The sequence below is a fragment of the Podarcis raffonei genome, chromosome 17, assembly GCF_027172205.1.
Source record: "Podarcis raffonei isolate rPodRaf1 chromosome 17, rPodRaf1.pri, whole genome shotgun sequence".
In the NCBI taxonomy this organism is placed as follows: domain Eukaryota; kingdom Metazoa; phylum Chordata; class Lepidosauria; order Squamata; family Lacertidae; genus Podarcis; species Podarcis raffonei.
This window is the reverse complement of record NC_070618.1, coordinates 637,335-661,165: the sequence shown is the minus strand read 5'-3', so window position 1 is coordinate 661,165 and position 23,831 is coordinate 637,335. Positions and strand designations below refer to the sequence as shown.

Sequence of the window (23,831 nt, the reverse complement as noted above, 5' to 3'; positions counted from 1 at the left end):
TTTTTGCAGCACACCCCTTTCAAGAAACAGGCATGCAGTGAAGGATAGCAGGCCTGCTCCCCCCCCCCCCCGCTGCTTCCTTTGGCTTTGTCCATCTGTTCACAAGAGGGATGTTCGATCAAACTGAGCAGGATTTAACCCAACATCTGTTAAGTGGGGGGTTAAATCCTTCTGCTTTGGCTGCAGGCACCTGAGACAGTGCAGATATGAGCCCTGACCCATCAGCTGACATAAAAAGTATGAATAAAATGGCATTGCAAGCACAGGTTCCCTACGTCTGCATTTTGTGCTACACTTATCCCACACTTCCAAGTATGTGCTAACTGGAATTAGAATGAGCATAGGTTCCCAGTATGTTTCCGAGCACAATTCAAAGTGTTGGTGCTGACCTTTAAAGCCCTAAACGGCCTCAAAGGCCCAGTATACCTGAAGGAGCATCTCCACCCCCATCGTTCTGCCCGGACACTGAGGTCCAGCGCCGAGGGCCTTTTGGCGGTTCCCTCACTGCAAGAAGCCAAGTTACAGGGAACCAGGCAGAGGGCCTTCTCGGTGGTGGCACCCGCCCTGTGGAACGCATTCCCACCAGATGTCAAAGAGATAAACAACTATTTCTGGGTTACCAGAGTCTAACCTGAAGCATCTGTAACCTGAAACGTCTGTAACCCAAGGTACCACTGTAGTGTAACAAGAACGATGGACACAATGGAGTTATTAAAAATTTGGATTATTTTTAAAAAGATGCAGTAGAAAAGGTTTAACAACAGAACCCATGGAGGGGAAGGTGGGAAGCCCAGAGATTCGGGGGAACCTTGTAACTTTGGATGTGTTGTGGTATGATTATAATCTTAAATATGTAAAACAAAATAATAGTAATAATAATAGTAATAATAATAATAATAATAATAATAGAATAGCCGATGCTCTTGCTCTCATTTTGAAACTTTTCGATCCATATTCCGCAAATTTTTTTAAAAAAGGACCCTATCCCAGTGGCAGAGTAAGCTGATCAGGCGCCTGGGGCAGCAGGTGTGCCCTGCACCCAGGGTCAGGGCAGCTGCCCGCAGGGTGGGATGAGTCGGGGCAGGACGCTCCGCGGGGCCTCCAAGGCGTCTGCCGGCCTCCTCCCCCTCAGCCGCCCTACAGCTGAGGGGGAGGGTGTGGGCGAAGCATTTGGGGCACCACAGAGGCTGCACGCGCCCAAACCACCGCATCACTCCCAGGAGAGACGCATAGCTTGGGCACGCTGCAGGCCCCGCGGTGAGTGCCGCCGCCTGCCATTTTGTCACCCCCCTCAGTGGTGACACCCGGGGCGGCCCACCCCCCCAGCATCCACCCTGCTGTATCCTATCCTGTGCCACCCTGAAATGTTCAAATGTTTCTTGGCTTGCCCTTGAATCTTCTTCCTGCCACACTTGCCACCCTCTCCTGCCACAACACCCTCGGGGAACTGCCACCCTAAACAATGGCTTATGCAGTGAGATTGGGCTTTGGGTTTCTTTCTCTTTTTTGTAAAAAGGTGAGGTGCTGGATAGACCACATAGGACAATTACTCTTCCTTTTAAATATAGAAAAAAGCATCGATTGCACTGGCTCACAACACTTTCTTAAGGAACAGCTAAAGAAAATGTAAAATGATGGTATCACAAGAGGCACAACCACAATATCCCCGAGCCCCCCCCCCAAAAAAAATTACCTTCAATATAAAACCAGGCATATTGCCAATAGCTCAAAAGGGATATTCTAGTTTTTTGTACATATGTTTGTCATAATTCTAAACATTCCTTATTAATTGTTGCTATTTTAAATTAAACGTCTATCCATACTTAGATTTTCTTGGTTCCTTGCTAACGTGAGCTGAAATCAAGTGAACAAAAACTGCCAACAAGCTGTCCTTCCCCTCCCCTCTTCCCCCCCTTTCTGTTTGTTGATCTGCAAAGATCAATTCCTCCCTTTGCTCTAGCAGAGAAGTCTGTTTCTTATTAAACTCAGGCTTGGTTGAGTAACTGGTTCAAAACTTCTCTTGGACTGTCTCACTTGCAGGGTCGATCTCTTGCCATCACACCATCAAGACTGTCCCCAGCTGCCGCCGCAAGAAAATAAAGAATATTCCATCACTGGAACTCACTGGCTTATCAGCTGGACAAAACACCTGGCTTAGCTTTTGTGACTTCCCTGTAACACAACAAGCATGGACAAATTTGCAGAGCTGAAGGTAAGACAGCCGTAGCACTGAGAGCCCAGGCCTCTCTCTGGAAGAGCTAAAACATTTCCTCGCCTTCCAAGTTCCTTCTAACAACTATTATTTCTTAGGAGATCTATAGAATACTTTGTTTCAAACTGGTGTGGGAATCCCTTTAAATCTTATTTGGAATGCTGGCTGCAAACGATTTCAGTGTGCAGAATGGAAACCAGATGTTTTCATGTGCTTTTAAATCCAGATGTGTGCAGGGGAAGTCTGGTGCCTCCAGATCATTCTACTGTTTGGTTTGGACAGAGGAGCCAGTTCATTTAATTGCAAGTTTTCAAACGTCCCTTCCATTTTTGCTGATCTAAAAAGTTTTAAACGTCAGTCATTCTATTTAACTAAATCATTTTCTCCCCATATTTTGATTTTGGCTGTCTAAATTTGGGTTGCAAGTGGGTTTTTCTTTTAACTGCAGATCCCAACTTCCATCAGTTTCACAAGCCAGACTGTCTTTTCTTTCCCAGCTGAATATTTGACATCCCTTCCCCCCAGCACACGTCCTCTTGGTATTTGGGGGGGTGTTCCTCTTTCAGCCAATCGTACTGATACCGTCTTGCTTTTGCATAACTCTCCGTTAACTCTAAAGTCTCTAGACTGAACAAGAACTTTCCAGCTGTGTTGGAAGATTTTTAATTTTTTTTAATTGCACCATGAAAATAGCTCTAGCAGAAATCGGCTGCCTGCTTTGCCGCCTGACTAGGATACAGTACACCTTTAAAGCACATTGAAAGCATATATTCCCTCTCAAAGAATTCTGGACCCTGTAGTTTAAGGCTTGCCGGGAAGAATTGTAACACTGTGAAATCTTCCTTGAAAAAGCTCAACAACCAGCTCAACAATATGACAATCCTATCATAATTCCAAGACTGTCCCTGGAAAATCAGAACACTTGGAGGGTATGCAAATATTCCAGAGAAGGGGACGCGGGTGGCGCTTTGGTCTAAACCACTGAGCCTCTTGTGCTTGCTGATGGGAAGGTCAGCGGTTCGAATCCCTGCAATGGACTGAGCTCCCGTTGCTCTTTCCCATCTTCTGCCAACCTAGCCACTCAAAAGCACGCCAGTGCAAGTAGATAAATAGGTACCACTTCAGTGGGAAGGTAAACAGCATTTCCATGTGCTCTGGTTTCCGTCATGGTGTCCTGTTGCGCCAGAAGCTGGTCATGCTTGCCACATGACCCGGAAAGCTGTCTGTGGACAAACTCCAGTTCCCGCTGCCTGAAAGTGAGATGAGCGCCGCAACCCCATAGTCGCCTTTGACTGGACTTAACCATCCAGGGGTCCTTGACCTTTACCTTTTACCTATTCCAGAGAAGATGTGTGCATGTGTTGGACTGAGAGGCAGGGAGGGTGCATCACAAACAGCCTTTGCACCTGAAATACTTTCTTTTTCACCAAAGGGGGGGATATTTGGGGAGTTTGACACCACATACAGGTAGAATTAATATGGAACTTCCAGTGTGGGTGGTTCTAGCACTGGTCAGATGTGTGTCTCTTTTCCATCCAGAGATGGACGCACGTACGGTTTATTTATCTAAGGCCTTTTATTTTTCTCAACTTTGCAGCCTGCATTGTATGTGTGGGCCCACCCGGAATGACTCCCACATTTTGTAAAAGAATAACAGGAGTTCTTCAAAGACAGCCGTCACCAGGGTGGCCTTCAGAAAATGCATTATGCACAGTGTTTGAGAAGCAACCTTAATCATATTCCACTTCATGAAACCCAACTTCAAAAGTATATGTCCATGCCTGCTGTCTAATCTCTTCAACGAAAGGTCGTGGTTTGTAGGCCAGAACTGAGAGCACTCAGCTTTATATTCAGCTCATTCAAATAAATGAACATCGTTTAATTTTTTATGCTCTGGTGGACTTTCATCTCCCAATTTTGTTTGAAAAATGCCAAAACAAAGATAAAATGTTGCCAGATGAATTTTTAAATATATTTGCATTAAGCACTGTACGAATATTACATGAGTAAGCAAAATAAAAACTAGAAAGCATGACATTTTTTCTTTTGGACAAATGCGGAAATGGGTTGCTAATTCCCAGCTCCTTATTTGTATGAAAATTCAAAACAGAGCTCATCCCATTCCATAATGATAATTTTGCTCTTTATACCCCATGCACCTTACTGGGTTGCCCCAACCACTCTGGGCAGCTTCCAACATAATTAAACATTAAACATTTCTTTAAAAAAATTCCCTATACAGGATTGCCTTCAGACGGCCTGGGGATCGGATAACTCCACCCACCCCAACATTTCTCCAATAGGGACATCCTAAGGAAAAGCGGGACATTCTGTGATCACATCAGAAACCAGGACGGCTTCTCTAAATCAGGGACTGTCCCTGGAAAATAGGAACACTTGGGGGGTCTGTGCTGGGAGAGGAAGTAGCATATCTATTTATAGACACTGGTTTCATTGTGTGAAACAACTTTTTGTTTTGCAGTACATGTCAGGATTTGGTAATGAGTTTAGCTCTGAAGATCCACGCTGCCCTGGAGCCTTGCCAGAAGGACAGGTATGTGTGACATCTGAAATGTGAGACGGATGCTATTCACAGTGGGAGCCACCGCCAGCCTCTGGGGTGACTCAGACGTCCGTGATAATTTCCAGTGCTACTTAGAGGCCCAACCCACCCATTTACTTTGCAAATAGATATTTTTGCGCCCTCAGAGAACAAGTGGCTGGGAGTGTGTTTAGAATCATAGAATCATAGAGTTGGAAGAGACCACAAGGGCCATCGAGTCCAACCCCCTGCCAAGCAGGAAACACCATCAGAGCACTCCTGACATATGGTTGTCAAGCCTCTGCTTAAAGACCTCCAAAGAAGGAGACTCCACCACACTCCTTGGCAGCAAATTCCACTGTCAAACAGCTCTTACTGTTTAAAGCAGAGAAACTAGTTTGAGACAGTTTTTTCCAATCCATATCCATCCCTTCCATGACTTTTTTTTTTAATGTTGGGGCTTCCATTGGAGGTTTTTAAGCAGAGGTTAGATGGCCATTTGTCATGGAAGCTTTAGTTGAGATTCCTGCCTTGCAGGGGGTTGGAATAGATGACCCCTGGGGTCCCTTCCAAGTTCCAACTCTATGAGTCTATAATTATAATACACATCTGGTATGTAACATATAATTAGCTTTCCCAAGCCACATTCCCTCTCCACGTACGAAAACCAGAGGTGCACCTAGGATCCCTCGCACCCTTGGCAAGGAGCTGAATCAGCCCTCCCCCCCCCAAAAAAAACTATTTTACTGCAATAGCCATATTAGAAATTACTACATTTTACATAACCCAAGGATTCAAAGCTCCAGGAGTGAGTGGTGTTGAGGTGAAGAGGAAGGGCAAAAAAGAATCTCACGCCTTTGTGCCGTGGCGTGAGAAGGACGGGAAGCTTCTCCTGTGCTGGGTCTTGTCACGACAGTGGCAGCACTGTGCCACACATATATGGCATTCCCTCCGTAATCTGATAGGCAATTTTTATGCACTTCTGGCGGTGGCCTGTTTCATCAAGCCCTAGGTACACTTCTGACAAAAAACAAACAAACGTATTTACAGAGGATAATATATAGTACAACGCATGCTCTCAGAAAGTATGGGGAGTTTGCTGGCTGCCTAGTGGAAAAACCCATTTCAGATTACAGTGGTACCTTAGTTTTCAAATGTCTCAGAAGTCAAACGTTTTGGTTTTTAAACGCCGAAAACTCCGAAGTAACTGCTTCAGTTTCGAACGCACCTCGGAAGTCTAACAGGAAGCACAGCTTCCACTGGGTGGAAGACTTTGAAGCCTAGCTGTGGGCTATTGAGTTTTGGTTCTCGAATGTTTCAGAAGTCGAACCGTCTTCCGGAACAGATTACGTTCGAAAACCAAGGTACCACTGTATATTTCAATTATTCTGGGGCAGTCTGGATATGAAGTATAATTCAATTTATACTCTTTTTCCTTATCCTGATTGTAAACTTCTGGATTGGAAACCGTATTTCTTGTGTCTTCCATACTGAGCCAGGCTTTGGTGCTCAGGGAGTGATAGGAAATGGTAATGTCTGGAGTTCCAAACTTGGCCCAAGGAGCCAGTCAACAGATTTAGTTCAACATTGTCACCCCAACCCAGGAGGATCATGGTGTTCTGACTTGACAGTTCCGAAAAAAGCATTCAAGCTCAACTTAACTCTTCTTATCTGTTTTGGTTTAGAATAGCCCTCAGATCTGCCCATATGGTCTGTATGCTGAGCAGCTTTCTGGGTCAGCGTTCACCTGCCCACGATCCACGAACAGGAGAAGGTATGCATGGATTTGGGGAAATATGCATAACGTACGTGTGTGTGTGTGTGTGTTTGTGTGTGTGTATCGCGAGGGGAGATAGTGAAATGTTGTTGGCACCAGCCTGGTGTCTTACAAGTCACTGCAACTTTATTCCAAAGACACAGATGCTGGTTAGGACTGGTAGTGATAGACTAGCAGTAGACTTTGGTAATATTTGGTAGTACAGTCAAACCTTGGATCCCAAAAGCCTCTGTTTTGGAACGTTTCAGCTCCCAAATGCCGAAAACCTGGAAGTAAATGCTTCGGTTTTTAAATGTTTCTCGGAAGCCGAACGTCCAATGCTGCTTCTGCTTGAGTGCAGGAAGCTCCTGCAACCAATCGGAAGCCCCGCCTTGGTTGCTGAACATTTCGGAAACCAAATGGGCTTCCAGAACGGTTTACGTTCGACAACCGAGATTTGACTGTATGAGCGAGGCCAAAATTTGGCACCCCCAGATGGATCTTCTCAACTATGGATCTTCTCAATTTCATGTGCAGAAGCCCTTGAGGAATGTGTCAATAGGATATCTTGTCCTTGACTTCAATGCAGAGGCTCCCAGTGTTTTGCTCTGGGATCTGATTCCAATACTTAGCCTTGGAACATGCAAGCTTGTAATTGTGGAGAGTGCCTTTGAGCAACTGCCGAACGCTCCCTCATCTAAGGGATTAGGGTATAGAGGCTTACGGGGCAGATTTTAAGAACTCTTGCTCCCTTAACCAGTCCTGAAAGAGAGGTCCAGGTCTGCAAGAAAGCAGGAGTGGAATGCCCTGGAAGGTACCTGCTTACAGTCACACAGCTATGGCCACATCGGTGATGCAGATTCAATGTATCCTGTCTCCCACAGAGACTCCTTCTTTGATGCTCATTCATACAGTGCAATAGTGTCCTGGAAATGCCTGTGAAAGGCTCCTGCCTCCTCTCAAGGCACACAGCAACTGCAGCCCAGAAAATCTATCTCACTCCGGGGAGCAGAGACTGCTCAGTTCTTCCGCAGTCCAGAGCACAATGTCAAATTCTGCACTGGAGCAGTGCATGTCGCAGAGGCATTGAGTCAGCCAAATTTCCATGACTTCTCTGCATTTGTTTTCCTTCTAGCTGGCTGTACAGAATCCTGCCTTCTGTTTGCCACAAGCCCTTTCAGCCTGTGCATCAGGGCTACCTGACACACACCTGGGATGAAGCTGAGCCTGAACCCAATCAGGTAATCACAGGTGCAAGGAATAATGAGAACATGACAAGTCGAAACCCTTGGCTCCTTTCCCAGCAAGGCCAATGTGTCACAAAGACAGCAGTTGATATGCCAGAGACACGTGAACTCAAACTTTGTTTCCCGGAAGAGAATTTAAAATCCCTCCTCAGCTTGGTCACTTCTATACAGACAATAATCGTAACCAGTGCTATTTTTCTGGGGTACGCATAACCCTGAACATTTTGTGAATCTTTGTACTTTTGTCCATTTACTGTACTTATTTTCCCCAATTTGAAGTCTCAAATGTTGGGCTCAGCTAGGTGCCCATGGAAGGGACTGACAGCATAAGAGCCAAGGTCAAACTTGAGGCAGTTAGTCTAGTGGGCCAAGAGTGTTATTGAGAAAAAAGGATGGGGCAAAAATAGGGACATTCAAAAAAGCGTTTGTTCTTTTAAAGATGTCATAATATATTCTTAGAATAATTTTTATTTCTCTTTCATTCTAGCTGCGATGGAGACCTTTTGAGATCCCAAAGGCCACTCAGAGAAAGGTGGACTTTGTAACCGTAAGTTAAAGACTAAAATATAAGTTTTTTAAAAATACAAACTATAACAAGGAATAGTGCCGTACATTTTGTAGCTGAGGAAACTGAGGTAGGACGATCTGCTGCAAACCACACCTGGTTAACAAAAGAGTACTCAGCCGCTCTGCTTGTAGGTATTAAGCTCACATGAAAAAATACTGTAATTCTTCTAAGTAAATGAAATATACACACACATTTTCTATCCATCTATCTGAAGTAACTGGACAGGCCAATGTAAAAAGAAAAACAACACAAGGGGCTAGACAGGCTTCCGAAACAGAGGCATCAGAGGCTACATCAGCCCCATGGCCACTTAATTCACATGTAATTGTGGGAAACTGTATGAATTCTTGGGATAATGCTACCCTCCAGCCCCCATCCCAGTCCTGAGAAATTCTGAAACTGACATGGACCTTCCCTACCTCCCTCAAAAAACCCAAACACTTCTCTGTTTCCCTCTAACTCTTCACTGAGTGACCACTTTTAATTGTCATCATTGTGGGATGTAATCCATTGGAGCAGTCAAATACAGCATTCCTTGTTTTCCTAGAGTGGACGCAGACAGGGGGATGTTCCTCCAGCCAGGAGGACTTCCTGTTACACCTGGTCTGGAGCATCCTCCCCCTGCATGTGGGTGTGACCTCGGGAGACCCCCTACAAGGTCCAGTCATGCAGCCATCCTCCTCTTTTCCTCTTTTACTCTTTTGACTCCTTTTGATTCTCTTGGACTGCACTGCTGGCTCTCAGCCAGGGGATAAGTCCCCCTATGGGATGAATCCACACCTTTCTCTGTAACTGTAACTACGAGCCCAAACCTGCCTTCAGGGATCAAACTGTGAACTGAATGTAAGTAAACTTCTTGTTACTTTTGAAGAAAGACTGTTGTGTCTTTATTCTTTAGAGAGGGATCAAAAGGGGACTTCCCAGGAATAATCCAATCTGGGCATGCCAGAGTGGACTGCTTAACTAAAGTGATTCAAACGAATTTGCAAACTAGCGTCCTGCTGTATAAGGGAAATGTGCTCTGCTCCTTGACTCACTAGCGTGAGGGAGGAAGGATAATATTGAATCAATAGATCCTCTCCTACTATCCACAACATTCCCACAATCATGAGTGGATTTCAAAGTTGTTCGAGTTGTTTAAACTGAAAGCAATAGCCAAGTGTTTATCTAAGGTGGAGAGAATTTGGGGATGGGGTTAGACTAAGCAAAGGCACCTGTGATTTATGCTAATGTTAAGTGCATGTTTTCCATAGGGATTGCACACTGTGTGTGGCGCTGGTGAGCCCAGGTCTCGAGAAGGACTTGCGATTCACATCTTTACCTGTAACAGCTCCATGATTAACAGGTCTGTGAGCAATGCGTGAGCAATGAAGGTTTTCCTTGACAGTTCTGGCTAATACTAAATATTGTTTCGCTACAATTCGTGCTGCAATTGATTGAGTGGGTTATGGTATTGTCATTGCTGTTTCTTTTAAACATTTCACTAATTTTATATAGTTAATTAACTTTACAATCATGTTGACATTTCAAAACTTGACTTCCTTCCCCCTCTTTCTGTGGTTCCTTAAATTTATTTTTAATATCTTCTGCATATCCAAATTAACTTAATTTTCTCATTTACTCATCTTCTTTAAATATATACTCTTATAAAACTGCAGGTTATTACAATAATCCTGCCAATGTTTTTATCTGTTTACAATTTATCTGTAAATATTCAATAAACCATTTCCATTATTTTATAAAAAGTTTGTTCTCTTGATTTCTTACTCTTCCGGTAAGTTTCGGCATTTCTGCATATTCCGTTAGTTTTTGTATCCATTCTTCCTCTGCTGGCTCTTCTGCTTCTTTCCATTTTGGGGTGAGTTACATTCTTGCCACTGTAGTAGCACAGATGAATAAGTTTCTATACATTTTAGGTAGTTTTGTCCCTATAATTTCCCAAAGAAAAGCTTCTGGGTTGTTGTTTTTTTTTTACAGAGGTTATTTTAAACATCCTTTTCATTTCATTATATATCATTTCCCAGTAAGCTTTAACCTTACTACAAGACCACCACATATGATAAAAAAAGCCTTCTTTCTCTTTACATTTCCAACACTTATTTGATTTAGATTTATACATTTTTGCCATTGCTGTTTCTGCTGCTAATCCTGCTTTTATGGGCCCCTCTCTTTAAAAGCATTGCCATTTTTGCTTTTCTTGCACCTCACCGTGGAACCGCTTTTGTTGGAAAGGGCAGGCTATAAAGATTTATTTGAATATTTGGAGACCTTGATTATCCCTCTTTTCTTTCCCCTTTCTCCTATTCCACGCATTGTAAGTATTTTGAATGCTGCTTGCGGCACCAGAGCGCTATGTCTTTAAGTACAAGGGTAGCCAGTGTTCTGCCCTCCGAGGGCGGGGGGGGGACTTGAATAAAATATGGGAGGGGCAGTTAAGCCCCGCCCCACATAACTGATCCCATGACTTGGTGCAAACACATCTTTTGAATGGCAATGCCCATCAGCTTAGGGGGCAGGCACCCTTGAATATTTTATTGGGGGTGTGTGAAGGGACCTTGACCCCTAGGAGTTCGCTCCTATGCCTTCATATGTGTTGCTGTTGTTTAGTTGTTTAGTCGTGTCTTCCACTGCCTCCTGCAGTTTGGTCAAACTCATGCTGGTAGCTTCCAGAACACTGTCCAACCGTCCTCTGTCGTCCCCTTCTCCTTGGGCCCTCCATCTTTCCCAACATCAGGGTCTTTTCCAGGAAGTCTTCTCTTCTCATGAGGTGGCCAAAGTCTTGGAGCCTCAGCTTCAGGATCTGTCCTTCCAGTGAGTCTCAGGGCTGATTTCCTTCAGAATGGATAGCCAAGATAGAATGGACAAAGACAACAGGCTTTCATATGTAGATGAACTACAACTATCATCCCTTCATCCCTGACCATTGGCTATGCTGGCAGGGGCTTATGGGAGTTGTAGTTCAGAGACATCTTTGGGCGGCACCACAATGGCCACCTCTTATCTAGTAAGCAACTTACTAGGAAAGATTCATAAAGACATCCCATAATGGTAGACACTGAGCTGGTAAACTTGTACCCAGTTGTACTGCTTCAGAGTGGGGCCTCACATGGTTCCTCACACCCGGAATACCTCTCATGTTCCCTGAACATAGAAAACTAGGATTCTAACCTAACCCTCTCGGCGCCAGCTGTCATGAAATTGCACTCAATGTGTGAGCTGAAAACAATGACATTGAAAAACACCCCAGAGTCCAGGAACATTTATTTCCACACCTGGGCACACAGCATTGTGGAGTTTTCTTAGCAGACTCACTTGAAAAGAAGTTTCACTGAAATCAGTTGAACTTTCCTTAAAGAGTTTAAAATAAAGATTCTATTGTAGATACCTTGAATTTTGAACACTCGACAATTACTTTCTCCTCTATAGATGCTTTTATAATTCCGATGGAGACTTCCTGATTGGTGAGTTGTCCCCCTGACCTTTATCATTCTGATTTGTTCTTCTCAACTCTTTTTTCCTCTCTGTTTTATTTAAAGCTGCAATATTGACACAGAGGGGACTGGGAGGGTTTTGGAGCAAAGGGCAAGATTGCAGAGAGTAAGTAGATAACAATGCAATCATAGCTCTTTGTAGTATTAGAGAACCATCTACTCCAAGTGGCTTTCCTAGGGCAGGATCAGGTACATAACAATAGCACTGCACATTTGGAGAGTTGCCTGGGAATAGGAATGTGTTCGTGTTCCACAGCATATATGTTTGTGCTTCCTTTCTCCAGTACCACAGCAAGGCAAATTGCTCATCACTACAGAGTTTGGCAAGCTGCTGGTGGAGCCCAATGAGATCTGTGTTATTCAGGTAAGCCCTGGACAGCACAACACTCAAACACCCTTGTATGTTGCCCTTGATCTTCTAGGCAAAAAGGTTAGTTCTGCAAGACTCCTGTAGGATCCTATCACACAGCCGTTGGCCACCTGAGGGTCTCCTCGTATTTTGCTTTTCCTGCATACGAGTCACCACCACAGCTGTGCAGCTGCTCCATTGATGCTGATCTCATGCAGTACAATGGGCACCTATTCTTCATTTTTGGAAATAGCTGCCCTTTTCTGCATGTGATTGAGGGCCCTGGAGAGGTACATTCATGGGTCAGATGAGCACTGCAGTGCACTTCCACATCTGAATTAGGTTCCACATCCAGGTTGAATTGCATACGTCTTCGCTGGGAAATTGTGGCATGTTTCTATGAAGGAAGGAAGCCTGGACATTGCTAGATATTAAATTTCATTCAATTAATATTGAAAATGTTGTTATCCTTGTCTCTTATTTCGGCTCTGACATCAGCACATTCTCTTTCAAAGCTGTTCTGCCAAAACTTATGATGCATTAAAGAAAACTATAGTGACTCACCTCTACAGATTGCCTCTGTAAATTCTTATATTTGGCTTTTTTTGGAATGATGCAGTAACTGGAAACAAAAAGATGCAACTCAATGATTTTTTTTTAAGCATTCTGGCATCCTAGGTCAGAAAGCTACATTTTCTGTGCCATGTCTGTGATTTAGCTATTGGATCAGTCTAGGTCAGACAAGCTGCATTGTGCGTCTACACAATGTGATCCAAATGTTGGCCAAGTCCTATTGACACATCCTTAGTCATTGGTGTGGTCAATTAGTTAATGGCCTGAAGCAATAATCCTAATAGTTTTTGTTGTTGTTGTTGTTCTTTGTCTCCCAGCAAGGGATGCGTTTCAGTGTAGAAGTATTTGGAGAAACTCGAGGCTATATCCTGGAGATATATGGGGGACATTTTGAGCTGCCAGACTTGGGACCTATTGGTAACTATTGACGATTGCTTTCAATAACAATATAATGCTTTTTATTAGAATCATTACAACACCACAAAACGGAGAGCAATTAAATCCCCCCCCCCCGTATTTCTTCTTCGCACTACTAACAACAAAATAAAATGTGGGCCCCAGAAGTTGAAAAAGGATTTCAGAGCTACACTGATGTTTCACATTATACTTCCTCCATCTTTTATTATAGTAAAATATTAATGTACTATAATTGAAAGCTGGTTCACACAGGCAGCAGTACTGTTTAATTCCCACCCCACATTTCAGGCTTGCACAAAAGCCTACAATTTGCCATGTTACTCAGTGAAGTTGGTTGGCAGAAGATTCCAGGACAAGCAAAACAAGATGTTTCTTTACATAATGCATAATTCAGTAGCACCAGATGTGGTGATATGCATTAGCTTCGATGGCTTTGAGAAGGGTTTTAGACTAAAATCCATGCCTTTAAATTCATTTATCGCCAGCATGGTGGTTTGGTGGAACATTCAGAAATGGTGTATCTCTGAACACTAGATGCAGGAGACAAGCAACAAGAGAGAGGGTTTGTCTACACTTCCGCTTGTCCTGTGCTAGAAATCTGGGTCTGAGCAGTTTTCCACTTGACCCACACTTTCCCAGGGAAAAGCCACTCTTTAGTGCTCAATCAAAGCAAATGTCCATTCACAGAAAGCCAAAATTGTCATTTATTGAGCGCTAAAGAGCAGTTTTCTCTGGAGAAAAGCAGTGGGACGAAAGAAAGTGTGGATGAGCCACCTCAAAGTTTATGAAGACCAAGAAGTACTTGGTGGCGGCTGTTTCAAACCAAATGCTAAGATTCTGTGGAGCCCCACCCTGGTATGGTTCAGCAGAGCGATACGTACTCCAAGCAGCTTTTAGAATTCCAGCCTCTTGAAGTTACAATTATTATAGAATCATAGAATTGAAGGGACCTCAAGGGTCTTCTGGGCCAATTTATATTTCCAGATCCTACCAACATAACCTGGTAACGTTATGAGCTACCAATAGGTTTTGCTGCAGGGTTTAGGAATATGAATCATGTGACTTGGCTCACATTTTCCAGATACTTCCCAGCCATTAGAGGACATGCACATTTTGAAGCAAGGGTACGGGAGTCTTTCTGTTACTTAGAAATCCCTGCTTTCCACAAGAATCATTGGCCAAAAACCTTTCTACAGTAATATCTAAATATACAATACAGCATAAAATGTTTTCATCTCAAGTACAGAGAAGCTCTTTTTGAGGCTGTCCAAGAATAGACTGATATTCCCAGTGCTGCGTGGATGTTATTGGCCCAGAGATGGAAAGAAGATAAAGTCCCGACCAGAGAAGAATGGCAGATTAAGTTGATGTATTATGCCAAAATGGCAAAAATGACTGGAAGAATCAGAAATCAGGAAGACTAAAATTTTAATAAGGGTTAATAAGGAATGGGGGAAATTTATAATTTATCTTAAAAACCGTCGTAAACAGCTAAAACTGTTAGGAGGAATAACACTTGTAGTTTAATGGTGAATTTTGGACATAATGGAGATATAAAAGATTTTGATTATCATAAAAGGTACAGGAGGAAATGATTAACAATAGGACCCACAAAGGGGAGGAGGGAAGTCCAGGAGAGTCTTTGGAATCTTGTTTTTATGTTGTATGTTGGATACATGATTGTAAAACTTTAATCTGAAAACTATACACACACACACATATATATACATACATACCTACATACATACATACATACATACACTGTATATATGGGACACGGGTGGCGCTGTGGATTAAACCACAGAGCCTAGGGCTTGCCGAGCGAATCCCCGCAATGGGGTGAGCTCCCGTTGCTCGGTCCCTGCTCCTGCCAACCTACAAGTTCGAAAGCATGCCAAAAAAATGCAAGTAGATAAATAGGTACCACTCCGGCCGGAAGGTAAACGGCATTTCCGTGCGCTGCTCTGGTTCGCCAGAAGCGGCTTAGTCATGCTGGCCACATGACCCGGGAAAAAACTGTCTGCGGACAAACGCCGGCTCCCTTGGCCCGTAAAGCGAGATGAGCTCCACAACCTCAGAGTCGATTGCGACTGGACTTAACAGTCAGGGGTCCTTTACTTTTACCTTTTTATACTGTGTGTGTGTGTGTGCGTGTATTCCCAGTGCCCAGTTATACAATTTGTTACAAAGACCTGATTGTGCCATTCCTTCCCAGGTGCCAATGGCTTGGCGAACCCCCGAGATTTCCTTGTGCCCGTTGCCTGGTACGAAGATCGCCAAGTAGCTGAGGGCTACACAGTTGTCAACAAGTACCAGGGGAAACTCTTTACAGCACAGCAGGTGAGGACATGACAGTTTTCCGTTTAGAAAACGAAGCGTTTCATTCAATGTCAGTCGAAGGGTTGAGGTGTTAAATGCAGTCCGTCACACTGACTTTCTCCTGTTGTGATTAAACCAAGCAAGTTCTGTGCATATCCAGCGAGGCAAAGCTAAAAAGTCCAAAAGCGAGCAAAGGAATCTGGTTAAGCAGATTTGCAATGCTTTGGAGTTTTGGCGAGGTGACTGAAGGCAGGCTCTTTAGGCAGTGAGGGAACCCAACAAGGGAAATTCCAAGGGGCTTCAGTTTGGAGTGGGTTGTTGGCGGGTGAGGAGCCCACCATGTAATCCATGATCAGGTTCCTACCCCCATGACAAAGATGATCAATCAGAAATTGCAGGAATCAGGGATGCAGGTAAGACCCCGTCCCAAATACGAAGGAGAAGCGATGCGTAGTAGCAGGCAGAGGTTGTCTGTTTGCAAGTGAGCAGATAATGGTGATTATTGAACTGGTTTACTGTAATCACCACGTTATTAGTAAAGGTAAAGGGACCCCTGACCATTAGGTCCAGTCGTGGACGACTCTGGGGTTGCGGCGCTCATCTCGCTTTACTGGCCGAGGAAGCCGGCGTACAGCTTCCAGGTCATGTGGCCAGCATGACTAAGCCGCTTCTGGTGAACCAGAGCAGTGCACGGAAACGCCGGTTACCTTCCTGTCGGAGCGGTACCTATTTATCTACTTGCACTTTGAGGTGCTTTCGAACTGCTAGGTTGGCAGGAGCAGGGACCAAACAGCGGGAGCTCACCCCGTCACAGGGATTCGAACCGCTGACCTTCTGATCGGCAAGTCCTAGGCTCCGTGGTTTAACCCACAGCGCCACCTGCGTCCCTTTTCACCATGTTATTATTTACTTTAAAATAATATGTTTTGTATTTTACCCCCCTAGTGACCCATTTCCCCCCAGTCATGTCATGTTTTACAATTTCTGTGTGTACAATTTTGTAACAGAAAGATAAAATATACATTTAAGGGGCAGGGATGTGTTTAGACTGTACCAGTTACATTCTCTAATCTCCATGAATACCAGACACTTTGCACAAGTCAAGGTGCTTGCATTCTGCTTAATCTTATAGAGCTCTTCTCCATTCAACGTTGTGGCCTGGCATGGGAACTACACCCCATACAAGTACAATCTCAGCAATTTCATGGTCATTAATTCTGTGGCTTTCGACCATGCGGTAAGTTTCTGGATGTCCTGGGTAAGTTTGAAGTCTCACCTTAGGAAACATTCTATTGTTTGGTAATTCTTTCCAAAGCCAGCACCATCAAAGGCAAGATTGGAATCAAGGGAGAGAGTAGTCCTGTAGCAATAATAATATAAATACATTTGGAGGCTAAAACCCCACCTTGGGAATGTATAATTCATGCTGGAATCTGTGCTGGGGGTAACCCGAGAAACGCAGTCCAGGTCCAGTCCAGAATCCGAAGGCTCCACGAGGAGTCAGTCCGACAGGGCCAAGGCAGGAAACCAGGCAAGGACAGTTACATGATCTCAGGCAGGATCTGGCATACAGCAACGTTGCTTCCGCAACCTGGGGCGAGGTCCGACAGCCTTTTATCTTAGTCGGGATAACAGCCGGTCCTGATCCCCTGGCAACTCACCTCCCTGTTTCGCCTGGAGGCAAGCACTCCTCCTGCGAGTACTCAGGTCTTTCCTTCTCTCAGACCTGAGTCTCTGCAGCTCAGGAGACGTTGGTGGGTTACTAGACCCAGAGGCCGCCTCAGCCTCCCCTGACCCAACCAGCAGTGGAACAGCTGTAAGTGATGGCCCAGCTGGAGGCAACGAGGTCATCCCCACATCTGGAGCCAGGGCAGGCTCAGGCCCCTGACTCGGCCCAGCTGGTGCTTGTTGCAGGGGAAGCTGTGCAGACTGGGACTCTTCAGGATCAGGCCCCAGACTTGATTCAGATGATGCCTGAGGCAAAGGATCCGGTGCAGACTGGGACTCCTCTGGTTCCGAATCTGAGTCCGAGTCCCAGGCCATCACAGAATCATTGAGATATGCCTTGCCTGTCTCATACAATATATCTGATGTATCAGGTTAGCACTTGCCCCTGTTCAAATAACCTGTCAGTCTTCTTTCTGTTTGCAGGATCCTTCTATTTTCACTGTCCTGACGGCAAAGTCAACTCGTCCTGGAGTGGCGGTTGCTGACTTTGTTATATTCCCACCCCGCTGGGCAGTGGCCACCAAGACGTTCCGTCCACCTTATTACCACAGTATGTCTGTCACTTACTCTGCTATGCTGTGAAACTGTTACAGTAGATCCTGTCAGGCTCTGGGGAATCTGCTTCCTTTCCTCCCCTTTCGGCAGTAGATAAGCAGAACAAAGCGAAAGGAGTCTCTTACCACTTAGAAATTTTAATGATCACAGCGAGAGAACAAAGAAGTCCTTCCTAGGAATGAAGGTCCTCCCAATTAAGGGTTCTACGCACTTCCTCCCTGGTCCCCCCGTCACTCCTGCGTCTTGCAACCTGATCTCACAACCATTGTGCTTTCTGTGCTGCCACTTTATCTGCTCTCCTTGACCTTGGGTTAAGCGGCTGGACGCTTTCTAGCGACAGTGAGCCTGTTAACTTTCTCTCTCCCAGTGCTTCTCCTCCTAGCTGTTCCCCATCCAGTATTTCCCAGCTTCTGCCTTCTGAACTATGCCCTTCTGCAAACCGCTGTTCCAAATCTATACTGTCCTCCTGCTCCTGGGAAGATTCAAGATCCTGATCAGGAGCAGGGGTGGCTCCCACCATTCCTCCTCAGTGTTGTCCTCCTCAGCATGGTCCCTGACAGATACATCCACAAAAGCTTCAGTTCTGCACAGCAGATAGAAGACCTCCTTTAGCAGAGTTTAGTTGCTAGCCTAGCTGTCTCTTCAACAGAACCTGGAAAGGGGGATAAGTGGTGACTAGATAAAAGACAGTCTCCTCTAAACCACCAAAAAAGGAAGTACAATAGAGGAAGAGGGGGCCTGCTGCTTATTCATTCTTTAAAACAGCTGTAAAAGCTTAATTTAAATGTTTTTTTACAAGGTTGTTTTTGTACTTCACCAGATCATAACCTATTACAGTGGTGCCTCGCAAGACGAAATTAATTCGTTCCGCAAGTTTTTTCTTCTTGCGAGTTTTTCGTCTTGCGAAGCACGGTTTCCCATAGGAATGCATTGAAAATCAATCAATGCGTTCCTATGGAAACCGCCTTCAGACCAGGTCCGGGGACAGTCTGTCCCCCGACCTCTTCTGAAGGCTGGGGGGGGGGGACAAGGGCTTTTCTTCGCTGCCGCCCGCCAGCATTTTCAGATCACCCCGGGACAGCGGAGAAGTCTCCGCTGTCCCGGGGGCTTTTAAAATGCTGGTGGGCGGCAGCTAAGCCTTCGCTCCCGCCCGCCAGCATTTTAAGATCGCCCCGGGACAGCGGAGAAGTCTCCGCTGTCCCGGGAAGGCAGGCGGGGGGAAGCAAAGACTTTTGCCCCCCGCCGGCCTTCAGAAGAGGTCCAGGACCTCTTCTGAAGGCCGGCGGTGGGCCAAAGTCTTTGCTCCCCCCCCCGCCTGCCTTCAAAAGCCGTCGGGATAGCGGAGAAACGCGCTGCGCTTCTCCGCTATCCCGGGAAGGCAGGGGGGGGAGCAAAGACTTTGGCCCCCCACCGGCCTTCAGAAGAGGTCCAGGACCTCTTGTGAAGGCCGGCGGTGGGCGAAAGTCTTTGCTCCTGATGGCCAGCATTTAAAAGAGGTCCCCGGGGATTTCCCTATGGGCTTTCTTCTTGCGAAGCAAGCCCATAGGGAAATTCGTTTTGCGAAGCGCCTCCAAAACGGAAAACCCTTTCGTCTAGCGGGTTTTCCGTCTTGCGAGGCGTTCGTCTTGCGGGGCACCACTGTATAGTATTTGTAAGAATGGATTCCAAGTATCCTTAAATTTGTCCATGGCAAGTCTGCGTTTATATGCAAGCTGTTCATATGTTGCGAGTTTGTATAAGTCTTCAATCCAATCGTAGAAGGGAGCCGCATTTTTATTTTTCCAGTTCATCAGTATCAGTCTTTTTTGCTTGGTAAGGGCACAGAGAGTCCATTCATATTGTCCTTTTCTTCCATGTGCTGGGTATATAATTCAGGAGGATATTTTGCTCTGTAAATGTAAGGTTGTTCCGTACAGTTCTGTTGATGGTTTCAGTTACCTTCTGCCAAAAATCTTTCAATACAGGACAATGAAAAAACAAATGTTTTAGAGAAGTATTATCCCTATTGCATCTCCAACAGTTAGACAGCCCTTTTTTAAACAAACATAATGAGGTCCAGTATATTCTAAATATTATTTTTTTGTTGTATGAGCCTCAATTTAAGATCCAAAGACACCTTTTTTATAGCAGTTAAAACAGTTTCCTGTGTGGTTGAAATTGAGATCTCTATAATTCTTTTTCTAAAGAATTAGAAAAGCTTAATTTAATAATGAACGGGTAAGGACAGTCACCTCTGTAACGTGGTTCAGATATCTCCAATTCTACGACAGACTTGAGCCTCTACAACATAGTTGACCAACTCCCACGATGGCCAAATTGCAGACCAGCTGTGACTTTGCCCCTTTTTAATTTCCACAGGGAACTGCATGAGTGAGTTTATGGGCCTGATCAAAGGGACTTATGAGGCAAAGGAAGAAGGATTTGTTGCTGGAGGTGCCACTCTTCACAGTATGATGACACCCCATGGGCCAGATGGCGCTTGTTTTGAGAAGGCAAGCACAAGCAAGCTGGTGCCCGAGAGAATTGCAGAAGGAACCATGGTAAGAGTCTAAAACATTGAAGCCTAGCAGCTGAGATATGGGGTTTTCTTCCAGCTTGCTCTCTGGGCGGAGAGGCAAATGGAAGAGTTGCCCATTTGGGCAGCAAGAATCATTCCTATTTTACACAGGAAATGATCCACAAGGGGGAAGAACTTCTGACCAGTCAAAAGTTTGGGAGAGAGAAGTAAGATGTCTAGCTAGCCAGAGAATGAACTGTATTAGTCAAGTGGCTTGTGGGCTGCCCAAGGAAGGCAACGAAGAGCCCAGCCAGGGACAACTGTGGGTGGGATTCTTGCACTGCAGGAGCTAAGGACTCTTGAGGTCCCTTCCAACTGTACAATGCTGATTCTATGAAAATAATGCCTTAAGGAAGCGAAAGGGTGCTTCAAGGATGAATGGGTGTCCCAAGTCAACATGGAATAAGGGGGGCGTCTTCTTCCTTTTAAACCTGAGGTGCAAAAAGGGGTTTCCAAGCAGCCTGAGACTACAAAATAACTTGAATGTGTTAGATGTTAAGACTATAGACATACAGTGGTACCTCGGGTTACAGACGCTTCAGGTTACAGACTCTGCTAACCCAGAAATAGCACCTCGGGTTAAGAACTTTGCTTCAGGATGAGAACAGAAATCATGCAGCGGTGGTGCAGCGGGAGGCCCCATTAGCTAAAGTGGTGCTTCAGGTTAAGAACAGTTTCAGGTTAAGAACGGACCTCCGGAACGAATTAAGTTCTTAACCCGAGGTGCCACTGTATTGCATTTTTTATTTCCTTTATATTCCGTGGCTCATCCATGGAGCCCAAGGTAGTGAACAAAGCTCTCTTCACAACAGCCATGTGATGTAGATTATGTAGAGCAGCAATCACTTGTGGGCATTATGCACTTACTAACTTGCACAGGAATAATCTGTGGTGCTTTATGAACTTGGGCCTCTGTATGAGGTCTTGCCAAGACATGCTGCCTTTTGTAAATAGTTCAGGCTTTGTAAGAATTCAGGCTTTGTAAGAATTCAGATTTGTCAAGTCTAGCAAAGTATATGCAGAATTGTGTGCCTGTTACCAAGTTCTGTGTGACATGCTCATGCAAATATACGACGCAAATTGAATTAGGTAATAGTCTTAAAATTCAGCATCATGAGATGTCCAGCTTTTATCTTATTTGCAGTTGGACTGGCTGGGGTGGTGAAAAGGATTTCCAGTTATCAAGATATAGTGTTCCAGTGACTCATGTATCCCTGAAATCAAGTCGGGATCAACAGAACTGAAAAATAATTGCAACAAAAACAACTAGTGGTACCTCGGGTTACGAACTTAATTCGTTCCGGAGGTCTGTTCTTAACCTGAAACCGTTCTTAACCTGAGGTACCACTTTAGCTAATGGGGCCTCCCGCTGCCGCGCAATTTCTGTTCTCATTCTGAGGTAAAGTTCTTAACCCGAGGTACTACTTCCGGGTTAGCAGAGTCTGTAACCCAAGGTGTTTGTAACCCAAGGTACCACTGTATATGAAAGTCTGTTTTTTTCTACTGATAAGCAAAATTCGCCTTCTCAGTGGACTTCTAATGGCCGAGTCAACCCAGTTCTGAATATTCATCTCTATATCTGGACAACCTTATGAGAACTTGTAAACATGAGTAGTCAAAGGCGAGTCTTGCAATACTTCTAGATACAATTTAAGGTCTCGTGTGTATAACAGATTCTCTCTCAAATCATGTGCGCAACACTCTGTGCAACAACTCTTGTTTAAGCAACTTCTGTTTGCATTTAATAAATAGATTGTGGCTAGATACTTTCCCTTTCTCAACATTTTATATGACTTTTCCTGCAGGCCTTCATGTTTGAGTCTTCTTTTAGCTTGGCTGTCACCAAATGGGGGCTGAAAAGTTCCCTAGATAAAAACTACTACAAGTGCTGGGAAACCCTGAAGAGCCATTTCAATCCGAAGAATCCCAATGTGCAGTCACTCTGATTTTTCTTTCCTGCTTAGCTGAAGGCAACTGTGTAGCTGTTAACAGTGTCTTGGTCCATATTACATGCAGAAACTCATGGACAGCTGACAAGACGAATGACCTGTAAGCGTAAAACAAAAGAACTACCACAAATTTTGATTTGCCAAGTGCACCTTTACATTTGTTGAAAATGTAAAAGCCCCAAAACCTCCCATCCTAGAATACCCAGTGTAACAAAATGATTTTGTACTTGGTCTCTCTGGCACGAGAAAGATAGTTTTTGAGTTCTCTCTTAAGCTAAAATAAAGGAATATTAGCGATTTGCCTTTCTTTATGATTTCTGACATAGTGACACCCAAGTCCTTCTCATGAGCTATCATATTCAACACACTGCACAAGCTGAACTGCCATTGTACCATTACTACTTTATGATCTATTAAATAAAAAATTAAAAATCATGGGGTGTTATAGGCGGGTAGGACCTCTGGTGGGGGACACATCGTGCTCCTTCTGGGGTAGCTTGTCCACCTTTGGTCCCCACCCTGCACTCAGCTCTCACCTGTGGCTCTTAGGTTTCAGCAGATGACAATGGCCGCACTCCAGAAAATGGCTTTGACTGGCCAGCTGAACCAGGTGAGTGTAGCCGATGGGTCTCAAATCCTCAGAGTTAGGGACTTCCCCTGTGTGCAAAAAGAGGCTGTGGTGGATTGAGCAGGCAAGACCAATAGTGGATCCAACTTTTGGCAGTTTCTGCACACGCTGTAGATGGAAGTGAGGGAGAAGAAAAGGGAGAAGAAAAGGCTAAGGAGTAGCCTTCGGGAGAAGAAAAGGCTAAGGAGTGAGCCCTACACAAATCTGGAGTCCTTAAGATGGTTGGATGGTGTCTTGGTACACCTCCTTCTGGCAACTCCGGCAGCCAAGCTGGTCCAAACATATTGCTCTGCTTTCCTTTGGACCACATCAACAATGCAGGGTCTTGTCATCTGGGCAGCCCAGGACCCCCATATACACTGCTGAGACTTGAGCCCTGGAGAGGACACTTCAGTGCTGCTAATGCAGTGGTTTGACTTGACCCCCTGGAAGTGCGCTCAGTTGTCCCTCGAGACAGATGGATGCCAACAATTTATTTTAAAAAAATTATTTTGCTCTAGGGCAGGGGTAGGCAACCTAAGGTCCGTGGGCCGGATCCGGCCCAATCGCCTTCTCAATCCGGCCCACAGGCGGTCCGGGAATCAGTGTGTTTTTACATGAGTAGAATGTGTGCTTTTATTTAAAATGCATCTCTGGGTTATTTGTGGGGCACAGGAATTCGTTCATTCCCCCCACCCCCCCAATATAGTCTGGCACCAGTACATGGTCTGAGGGATGGTGGACTGGCCCACAGCTGAAAAAGGTTGCTGACCCCTGCTCTAGGGCAACTTTACAATACAATTAAAACAGCAAAAAAGCTTTTAAAATATGATGGGTTTTAATCAAGAATGAAACATTAATGAAAATATATGCTACCGTTAAAAACAACCTGGCACCTGGTGACAAGGCGGCACCAGGTGAACCTCTCTGGGGGAACACCTGGGGAAATCTCCTCGTTACC

General features: G+C 44.9%; 1 protein-coding gene across 2 annotated transcripts; it reads left to right on the top strand.

Moving 5' to 3' along the window:
- Window positions 1–1,938: 1,938 nt before the first annotated feature.
- HGD (homogentisate 1,2-dioxygenase) lies at window positions 1,939–22,558 on the top strand. 2 transcript variants are annotated; one of them, XM_053370963.1, is made up of 14 exons: window positions 1,939–2,212; window positions 4,695–4,766; window positions 6,440–6,528; window positions 7,646–7,751; window positions 8,245–8,304; window positions 9,579–9,670; window positions 11,752–11,786; window positions 12,101–12,180; window positions 13,056–13,155; window positions 15,371–15,495; window positions 16,607–16,711; window positions 17,626–17,752; window positions 20,116–20,297; window positions 22,120–22,558. In XM_053370963.1, exons 1-14 carry the CDS (start codon window positions 2,189–2,191, stop codon window positions 22,258–22,260), a joined length of 1,338 nt encoding a protein of 445 aa, XP_053226938.1. In that variant the 5' UTR covers window positions 1,939–2,188; the 3' UTR covers window positions 22,261–22,558. The 2 variants fall into 2 exon arrangements, with proteins under 2 accessions (XP_053226938.1, XP_053226939.1); XM_053370964.1 differs by lacking the exons at window positions 6,440–6,528; window positions 7,646–7,751.
- Window positions 22,559–23,831: the final 1,273 nt, after the last annotated feature.